The sequence below is a fragment of the Pogoniulus pusillus genome, chromosome 19, assembly GCF_015220805.1.
Source record: "Pogoniulus pusillus isolate bPogPus1 chromosome 19, bPogPus1.pri, whole genome shotgun sequence".
NCBI lineage: Eukaryota > Metazoa > Chordata > Aves > Piciformes > Lybiidae > Pogoniulus > Pogoniulus pusillus.
The window spans coordinates 11,119,202-11,129,340 of record NC_087282.1 but is presented as its reverse complement, the minus strand read 5'-3'; the positions used below and the strand labels follow the sequence as shown (position 1 = coordinate 11,129,340).

At 57.9% G+C, this 10,139-nt stretch overlaps 1 protein-coding gene across 3 annotated transcripts in view; it reads right to left on the bottom strand.

The window, feature by feature from the left end:
• Positions 1-4,383: 4,383 nt before the first annotated feature.
• MID2 (midline 2) overlaps positions 4,384-10,139 on the bottom strand; it is a 79,515-nt gene continuing 73,759 nt past the window's right edge. For all 3 annotated transcript variants that reach the window (XM_064159225.1, XM_064159226.1, XM_064159228.1), the window contains exon 10: positions 4,384-8,012. In XM_064159225.1, the coding sequence (XP_064015295.1) occupies positions 7,610-8,012 (403 nt within the window). In that variant the 3' untranslated portion in view covers positions 4,384-7,609. The remainder of the gene's footprint in view (positions 8,013-10,139) is intronic.

Below are 10,139 nucleotides of genomic sequence, written 5' to 3'. Positions count from 1 at the left end.
CCTTTTATTGCATGCTCAGCTGGGGCTTGTGATCTCCCCCCCTTGGTGGTGGTGGTGGGGGGCACATCTTGTAGCACGGCATCACCACCAGCCCTGTGTACCCACTGGTGGTGGCTGGGACATGCTGCTTTGGAGAGCCAGTAACGCTGCTGCCCAAACGCAGCTTCGAGCCCTGCCTCGGAAAGCCAGCAGCACTGCAAGCTTTCTGCTCTCATTTCAGGCATCGTTCATCATCCCACAGCCAGAGCCTGAGCCTCTCTCTGCAGCATGCTAAGCGCTGCTTTGATGTCTCTAATGATCAAGAAGAGTCAATTTTAGGGGCTGCCACTTCAGAGGAGTATTTAAAAATCTCAATTAGAGGTCTATTAAGGAGGACTAATTTGGGGCCAGTTCAGACACTGCAGCACAGGCAGGATAAATGATTTACCCCCACTTCCAGGGTGTCCTCTCTCCACTTACTAAGCTGCTGGGTGTTTCTTTTATTCCCCAACCTGGAGCTAATTCCCCAGTTAAAGGATTTTAGTGGTGCATGGAGGGGCTGCAGCTCTGTGTCCCTGGCCAGGATTATCCCTGATCAGCACAAGCCATTGCTGTCAGCAGCAGGAGCAGATGAGGCAGGCTCTGGCTGTCACTTTGCTGTACAAAAATAGCAATTTGTCCTCCCTCTCTCTGATCTGCAGCTTCCCAGGGATGGGGTGAAGCCCTGGGGCTCCCATGGAGTCAGGGGTGGGAGCTGAGCTTTGGTGAGGGAGGCTTTCTGATTTCCCTGTTTCAGGAACATCAGAGGAAACAAAAAAGCTAAAGTCAACAGCAACCTTCTCCTCAGCCCACCCCAAACTGTGCTGCCAGCCCTCTCAAGCCAGGCAGCAGCTCAGAAGCCATCCTTCACAGGCTTGGGAGGGTCTCCAGAGGAGCTCCCAGCCCTGGAGCATCGAGGCTTTCACCTCCAGCCCAGCAGAAGCATCGAGGCTTTCACCTCCAGCCCAGCAGCATTGAGGCTTTCACATCCAGCCCAGCAGAAGCATCGAGGCTTTCACCTCCAGCCCAGCAGAGGCATCGAGGCTTTCACCTCCAGCCCAGCAGAAGCATCGAGGCTTTCACCTCCAGCCCAGCAGCATTGAGGCTTTCACATCCAGCCCAGCAGAAGCATCGAGGCTTTCACCTCCAGCCCAGCAGAAGCATCGAGGCTTTCACCTCCAGCCCAGCAGAAGCATCGAGGCTTTCACCTCCAGCCCAGCAGAAGCATCGAGGCTTTCACATCCACCCCAGCAGAGGCATCGAGGCTTTCACCTCTAGCCCAGCAGAAGCATCGAGCCTTTCACCTCCAGCCCAGCAGCAATGAGGCTTTCACCTCCAGCCCAGCAGCACTGAGGCTTTCACCTCCAGCCCAGCAGCACTGAGGCTTTCACCTCCAGCCCAGTCAACCGGAGGCAGAGGCAGCTCATACTGGACCTGCCCTGGGAGCCCCAGGCTGCTGACACCCCAGAGCCTCTGCGCTGTGCACACACCTTGGGCAGGCAGCGTCCCCTGAAGACACGACCGTGGCCACCTCCACGTGCTGGCTGCTGGCTGCTTTCTCCCTCTGACTGGCTCCAGGCAGCAATTTCTGTTTGATTTGTGGCACTTGTGACATTGAAGCCTCCCGTGTTTAAAAGCCTGTTCCTGGAAAGCAGCAGCAAAGCTCGTTTCGGCTCCTCATCTCTTCCTCCCCAAGAAGCAAGTTGCCATGTCAGCACAGGGTTTAGATTGCCTGTCACAGGTGCCCATCACCCAGAGCTGCTGTTTCCTAGAAACCAGAGGTTAATGTAGACAGGCACCAAGCACAGCAAGAAGAAAGAGGAAAAAAGCTCCTTGGTGCTCCAGCCAGCACCAGCATCTGCATCCTTGGAGTGGGGTAAAGCTTCCTTGATCTTCCAGGAGATATGGATGGGGAGCTCTGGAGCATGCACAGCTGGGCAAGAGGATGAAAGAGGCATCCTGGGCCTGACTGCACCCACCCAGAGGTTGCCCTGGGATGCTGGCTGAAGGGCAAAGCAGAAGGAAGGAGGGTCCCATGGTGGCGATGATTGGTCTCCTATGTTCAGCCTATGTCTGTAGCTGAACTCCAGCAGTTGCTCTATCACCTGATGAGCCCTCCCCAGCAGTGGAGAGGTTGAAAGGAAAACAGCTTTAATGAAACAAGCAAATGAAGCCCAGAGAGAAAAAATTATAACCCAGGCAGCCTGCAGGAGGAGGAGGAGGAGGAGCAGCAAGGTGGGGAAGACCCCAGGCAGGAGGCTCTAGCAGGAGGCTGCCCTCTCCTCAGTCTTGCCCCTTTATACTGAGTGATGTTCCTGGTCTGGGACACAACTGGAGCCAACTCCAGCCAGCTGTCCTGGCTGACTCAGCAGTGACTCAGCAAAACCAGGAGATCTCCAGAGGCTCTGGGCACAGCCAGAGAACACAGGAGGCACAGCCGCGTTTCTGTTCTGAGCTCTCATCTTCTACTCTGCTCCATATCCCCTTCCCCAGCCTCACCTGCACCAGGAGGGTTGTCCAGGACACACAGTGCAGCCTCAGCAAGGTCTCTGTGCCTTGCTGCTCCTCATCTCACTGGGTCCACACCAGGTTTATTCTGGAGAGGTGGGTTCAGGGTTGGGCTAAGGAAGCTCAGCTTCTGACAGCCCCTGAGAGTGCCCTGCGCCTGCCACCAGCCCTGGCCACATCTCATTTCCCTGATTAAGGCACTCATTACATGGACAATAAAGCAATCTCCGGAGGGATGTGTGGAGCTTCCCCTCCCTGCTGCAGTGGAAGGACAGGGAGGGTGTGATTCACAGCACCCCTGAGACCAGCACTTCCAGCAGCTCCCAGCCCTCCAGCCATCTGGCTTAGCACTCATCCTGGGGCTCCTACAGTGAACGGGCAGTATCTGACTCACTCACAGCAAAGGCCCAGCCCCCCTGACCCACCAGAGCCCTCACTCCTGTCAGCAGCTCATCCTCTGGCAGGCCACATCCAGGCACCAGAGGGTTCTTGGCTTCCCTCCATCACAGGATCCCTCTGGAACCTCTTTGCCTCTGTGTTGCTTCATGCACTAAAGCCTACAAATCGGGCACAGCTTGAAGAACATCTCCTGCCCATCACTTAGAGGTTGGCAGAGTGCTGGCAAAGACAGAGCAGGAAGTCTGAAAAGGCTGTGAAGCTGGTGGAGCAGAGCAGCAAGAGCGTGGGCAAAGGGGTTAGGGTCAGGGTTGGGACAATCACCCAACAAGCTGCTGATGGAGCTGTCCTGCTGTGCCCTGCCAGCTCCAGGTCAGGGAATGCCAGGTCTGGAGCCCTTGAGGCTGCAGCAAGAGCTCGTTGTGGGGCTCTGCCTCAGTGGGGTCTTCCCACTAATGATGCTGTCTGGAAGAAGCAGGAGCATTAACCTCACACCCCACTCAGTAGCTTGTTACAGCTTGTCAGCAATGGCAGAGCTCTGAGATGGTGCCAACACCACCAGCTTGTCCCACATGGGCAGGTTCCATGTGTTGGGGTCAGTGTTTCATGGGAAAAGCCCTGAGCAAAGGGACAGAGCACAGCACGTGGGATCTGCAGGGCTGCACCACTGCTTCCCACTCAGTGACCGTTTCAGGCACCTCCACTCACCAAGACGGGCTCCACCTTCTGTGGGCTTCTGTGTCCTTGCTTCCCCTTGGCAAGGCAGGCCCTGGGCTCTGCTGCTGCCTCTTCCCCAGGGTGCAGAGTGCATGTAGGGACTGGTTTTGATGGGGTTGTGGCATCCTGAGTGATCTGCCACCCACCCAGGCTCTGGGCTGCACCCACCACAAGGTGGATGGTAACCTGTGTCCATGCAGCTGCAGGAGCTAGGGACACATCTGAGGTCTTCTGGAGCAACTGTGACATGAAGCATCACCCCCTGATGAGCTGCCCCCAGAGCCTGCTGTGCCCCAGGTGCTTGGCTCAGCTTCATGTCACAGGCTCACAGGATGTCAGGGGTTGGTAGAGACCCAAAGAGATCAGTAAGTCCTGCCAGAGCAGGACCACACAATCTAGCTCAGGTCACACAGGAACACATCCAGATAGGCCTTGAAAGTCTCCAGAGGAGTAGACTCCACAACCTCTCTGGGCAGCCTGTTCCAGTGTTCTGTAACCCTTAAAGAAGTTCCCCCTTGTGTTGAGGTGGAACCTCCTCTGCTGCAGCTTCCATCCACTGCTCCTCGTCCTCACGCCGAGGGGCAAGATCTGAAGTCCTCTCCTCCTGGGGTGCTGATTCAGTGCTACACTCAGCGCTTGGTAACCCTGGGGGCTGTGTTCTGGAGGTGTGGAGAACAGCAGCAGAGCACCCCAGGAGCGGGGCTGTCCCCCACCGCAGTGCCACACACAGGCATGGGCAGCAGATATATTATATTATATTTTATATATATATATATATGTACACATTAACAAAGGAGTTGCAAAAAAAACCCCACCAAAAGAAGGGACAAACCAGAGCAGGAAGATTCCCAACCCTCCCCAGAGCAGAACCAGAGGGGCATGTCACAGAGGCGGGGAGGAGGGCCCGAGGGTACCAGGACCTACCGCATCCCAAGTCTGTACAAAGGAGTGACCTGGAGCAGGGGAGGCAGTAGCAGCACCCAGCCCCACTGGGACCCCCCCCCAACCCCCAACCCGTGTCCTGGGCCCTGTGGGGAATGTGCTCATTCGTGACCCTGTGGGGGCTTGGACAGAGCGAAGCTGCTGCTGTGTGTCACACACGAGGAGGGTCACTCCCTCCTGGGCAGGGGGCAGAGGGGACCAGAGTGGGGGCTGCTTCTCCCACCTCCTTGGGGGAGTTTTGTTTTGCCAAAACCAGGAGAGGGAAAGGTGGGTGGCTGGGGGCTCCCATCCCCCAGGACTGCCAGCTCAGGGGGTCCCCTGGGGACATGGCCATGTGAACTCCCCTCTGTGTCCTCCTGCCTGGCCCTGGGACAAGGCATGTGTGGGAGGCTGGGGGGTCCCCAGGAGAGTCCCTGGGGGTCCCGCTGTAATTAGTGCAATTTCATCAGGTGCAAACAGCAGGAAAATACCTCTTGTGGGGGACTGAGTCCTCTGTCCACATGCCACCAACGTGGTGCCAGTGCCAGCGGGAAGCTGGGCACCCAGGGCATCTCCAGTGCTTGGGTCTGTCTGGGGTCTGTCTTGGGGCAGCCCCTGAGGGGCAGCACATGGGAAAGGGGCTTTGGTGAGAGCCCTGCATGGCTCTGAAAGCCTCTGGCTGAAACTGGCAGCTGCTTCTCCCAGAGCACCTGTGCTGGTGTGCCTGGCCCTGGGAAGGAAGGGCCAGCGGGACCCTGCTGTACCCACCTGCTGTGGGCACATGAGAAGCAAATGGAGTTGCTAAGGAGAGCCACAGTGCCCACCCAAGCCCTGCCAAGTCCTGTGGGGAAGCAGCCTGGACCAGAGGGAAACCTAAACTCAGCTGGGCAGCTCAAGTGGCAGGACCCTTCCCTGCAGGTGCCACCCCAGCACTAGGCAGGCAGTCCCCAAGCTGTCACCCAGGCAAAGCTGAGGGACGCTGGGCTGAGGAACAGGCTCTTCTGGTCACACTCTCCCTGGACAAAGCCATCTCCTGGCTGCTGTCACTACCAGACCGAACTAGCAGTGTCCCCAGGCTGCTGGTGGGGAGCACCCACGCTTGGACAAGGTCAGCTGGCTCCTCTCCTGCAGCCTCTGTGGGACATGGCTTGAAGTGCTGTCACCTACCCCTCCACAGCTGGGCACTGAGGTAGTTCTCAATCAGCAAGGTCCAGAACAGAGAGGCAGAGCCTGGAGGTCCCCACGCGATGCCACCAAGGCATCTGACAGCTGGCAGAAGGAGCTTTCCAAACCATGGACCAAAGCTCATTCACCAGCCCATCCTGGGCCACCATACTGCCTGACCTCCTCCAGCATCTCCACCATGCTGTGCCACCTGTGTGGGTCTGAAGGAGGTGTCCACATGCCCACCTGTCTTGAACTATGCCACAGACCCTGTCTACAGGTGCCCACACTGGGTCTTTGCTCCCTGGGACACAGGGACCAATGGTGCCCAGCCCAGCTTCTCCTGGCTTTAAAGCACATGTGGAAACCAGTGCTTGGCCAGGGGACTTGGTGCCTGTGGGTATTGGGAGCGCTGGTGGCAGCCAAAAGCTCCCAATAGGCCAGAGCTGGCTGCCCCAGGGTGAACTCAGTCCTTTACCAGAGAGCAAACAGGAAGGCTCTATGCTCACACCACCGTGGCAGAGAACAAACCAAGCTGTGGGGTCATGGATGGTCTCTGGGCAGGGCTGGAGCCTCTGCTCAGCAGGGGAAGATGTGGCTTTGTGCAGGGACACCAGGCACGGCACTCATGGAGCTCTACAGGAGCTGCACCTGCTAGGACACAGCTGGATCCTCCATCTACCAAGCCTCTGTGCCAGAGGCAAGATGCTGAAGGGTTGGGGGGCAGCCTCCCGGAGTCCTGGTGGGCTCCCAAAGGAGGAGACACAGTGGGGCAAGGGTCTGCAGCTGTCTGCAACGCCAGCCAAGCACCAGGAGCACACTCATGGCCAGGAGGAGCAGTGGAGCCATCCTTCTCAGTGCTGCCCTCACACCCACAGACCATCCACCACGTAACCACCACCCACCACATAGCCACTGCCTGCCACATAGCCACCACCCACCAAGAAACCATCATCTGCCACATCACCACCACCACTCATCACATAGCCAACGCCAGCACTCGCCAGCAGCGAGGGGCCCATGCAATCACTTGCCACCGCAGGAACCCTGCCCAACTTCAGCCAAACAGAAGGGCCTCCCCAGAAAAAGCTGCTTGGGTCCCACCTAGCCCTCCAGACAAGCTACCAAGGGGCTCCAGAATGCCAACTGCTCCTCCTGTTCCAACCTGTGTCTTGCTGGGATGCAAGACATGTCCCCTGATCACAGCAGCACCTCACAAGATGTCCCCTGACCACGACAGCATCTCACAAGATGTCTCTTGACCACACCAGCACCTCACAAGATCTCCCCTGACCATGACAGCACCTCACAAGGTGTCCCCTGATCACGACAGCATCTCACAAGATGTCTCTTGACCACACCAGCACCTCACAAGATGTCCCCTGACCACACCAGCACCTCACAAGATGTCCCCTTGACCACATCATCACCTCAGGAGACATCCCCTGACCACAGCAGCACCTCATGAGATGTCCTTTGACCACACCAGCACCTCAAGAGATGTATCCTGATCACACCATCACCTCAGGACACATCCCCTGAGCACAGCAGCACCTCAGGAGATCACCCAAAACCCTGGCCCAGCCTCTCCAGCCCCCATAGGAAGACAAAACTACCCAGGTGACCGCCTGCTTCGGGAGCGCAGCGCCAAGGAGCTGCAGGAGCTGCGCTGGCCACGGGTGCAGCTGGCCAAGGGGAGTTTATTTTCAGCCACGGCAAGAGGCTCTTCCCTTGGAGAGGGATGGAGCTGGGTCGGGAGGCTCTCTCCTGCCGGAGCACCTCGGCCACGCAGCAGCTCCCGGGCACGGCTGCCAGAGCGCTCTGGCCACCGGCACCCACCGGCGTCACTGGTGCCAGCGCGGGGCACGGGCAGGGCGAGGGCAGCCTAGTGGCAGGTTTTCATGCCTGACACGTACGGGGACTCCTGGGGCCTGCAGTTACACTCCTGCTGCTCCGGGTAGTCGATGAAGTCCGGGGCGGGCAGCCCCGAGAGGATCATCAAGGACTTGTTCCAGATGGTGAAGGTGGGGCAGACGGGCAGGATGAAGGAGACCTCGAAGGTGTGGAGGTGCAGGGAGTTGGCCGGGTCGTAGAAGGAGAGGGCGTTGTTGTCGTAATCCAGGAGGACGCCCAGGCGCTTCATCTGCGGGTGCACCTCCACCAGCATCTCCTTGTTGTTGTGCCTCACCACAAAGTTGTTGTTGCAGCGGGAGAAGACCCAGGAGGAGGAGTTCTTCCCGATCCACTCGTTCTTGGGCGCCGATTTGTAAGCCACGCCGATGGCATACCTGCGAGGGCAGCAGCTTGGCTCAGCACCCACCGCCCCCGGACAAAGCCCACCCCAACAGCTGCCGGCGCTTCCTGCTCTAAGGCTCCTCCTGACTGTGGATGCAGCACGACGGCTTTATGCGGCCCAAGTGCTGCTTGCAGAGGCTTGGCCGCGAACAGCATCTCTCCGTTCCTCCCTCTCACCGCGGGCAACCTCCTGCTGCCAGGCAGAGGCGGCCCAGAGGGATGCTCTCAGCAGGACTGCTCCATCTCAGCCCCGTTGGGTGGCAGAAGCAGCTTTAACTGGGCAGCAGCTCTGCAGTGGCGATGGAACGTCGCCGGGCTCAGCTGGGGAGCAGAGGGGACCTGCCTGGGGAGGGCTCTCTCACCACAAACTCTATTGTCTCACTTACAGCACAATTTGGGTGCCTGGGGTGAGTGGGAGGCTGAGCCTGATGGCAGGGAGCAATGGGATGGGGTTCTGAGCTGGGGTGTTGCTGTGTTTGCTCTCTGAGCCCCAGTTCCCCACCAGAGACGGGAGGCAGGCAATGGCCTCAGCCAGCCCTTGGTGTCAGAGACAGGAGTTTTGATGACTCTGGTGTCCTGCACGAGATTCAAGGACACCTCTGTCCTCCAAACCCCTGGGAGCTCCTGATCTTCTGCCCTGACACTGCAGAGCTGATGGCTCACCAAGAGACCTTCCCTCCTGGCTGTGTGTGAAGCTCTGGGGAGATCAGCAGCACTACCCTGATGCTTGTCACCAGGAGTTGGGGGCATGAGGGGACCTTCTGGTGGCTTTTCAGGACAAGGGACCAATCAGAAAGCTGGGGACAGACTTTTGATCAGGCTCTATTGTCACAGGACAAAGGGAGATGGTTTGAACAAGACAAAGAGGGAGATTCAGACTGGAGAGAAGGGAGAAATGTTTGACACTGAGGGTGGTGAGAACCTGGCCCAGGTTGCCCAGAGATGGGAGATGCCCCATGTCTGGCACCATTGCAGGTCAGGTTGTTTGGGCTCTAAGCAATCTGTCCCTGTTGACTGCAGGGGGTTGGACTGGATGACCTCTAAAGGTCCCTTTAGCCCAAACCATTCCACAACTGCATGAAGAGAGCGAGTGCTGTGTCCCTTTGGCTTTTGACCACTGTCACTCTGCTCTCAAAGCCACAAGGAAATGGCTGTGAGTGTGAGGTGTGGGGGCATGGGAGGCTGCCAAGAGCTGCCAGGTCTCACTCAGCTTTGATCAAAGCATGTTGGTGTGAGCCTCACCAGGACAAGCCTCCAGGCTGGCCCTGAGCCCCTGCCTCAGCTGACTCAATGAGCAGCCTTCTGCAGAGCCTGAGGAGCTGCTGAAGATCTGAAAGCTCTCCTGCTCTGAAGCTCTTGCAGCGTTCAGCCACCAGCAAAACAACTACTGGCACAGCTCCAGATCTAGGGCACAGCTCCAGATCTAGGGCACAGCTCCAGCTACAACCACTGCTTGAGGAACACCTCACAGAGCAAGCTGCTGAAGCCAGGAACTGCTTTGTAGTATCAGGTGCACCAGTTTGGGTCTCTGTCCCAGCCCTTCCACTGCATCTTGTGGGCAAAGGCTTGGACCTGAGGGCAAGTCCAGGCTGGCGTCACCTGCTGAAGTGCTAATGGGGTCAAGGACACTCTTGGCTGCTGCTGGGAGCAAGAAGGGAGGGCTCAGAACTGGACACAGCACTCAAGGTGTGGCCTCACCAGTGTTGAGTACAGGGGCAGAATAACCTCCCTTGTCCTACTGGCCACACTGTTCCTGATCTAGGCCAGGATGCCATTGGCTCTCCTGCCCACCTGGGCACCCTGCTGGCTCCTGTTCAGCTACTCTCTCCCAGCACCCCCAGGTCCCTCTCTGCCTGGCTGCTCTCAGCCACTCTGTCCCCAGCCTGTAGAGCTGCTTGGGGTTGTTGTGGCCAAAGTGCAAAACCCTGCACTTGGCCTTATTAAATCTCATCCCATTGGCCTCTGCCCACCTATCCAGCCTGTCTAGGTCCCTCTGCAGAGCTCTCCTACCTTCCAACGTATCCACACCTGCTCCTAGCTTGGTGTCATCTGCAAACTTACTGATGCTGGACTCAATCCCCTGGTCCAGATCATCAATAAAGATATTGAAGAGGACTGGG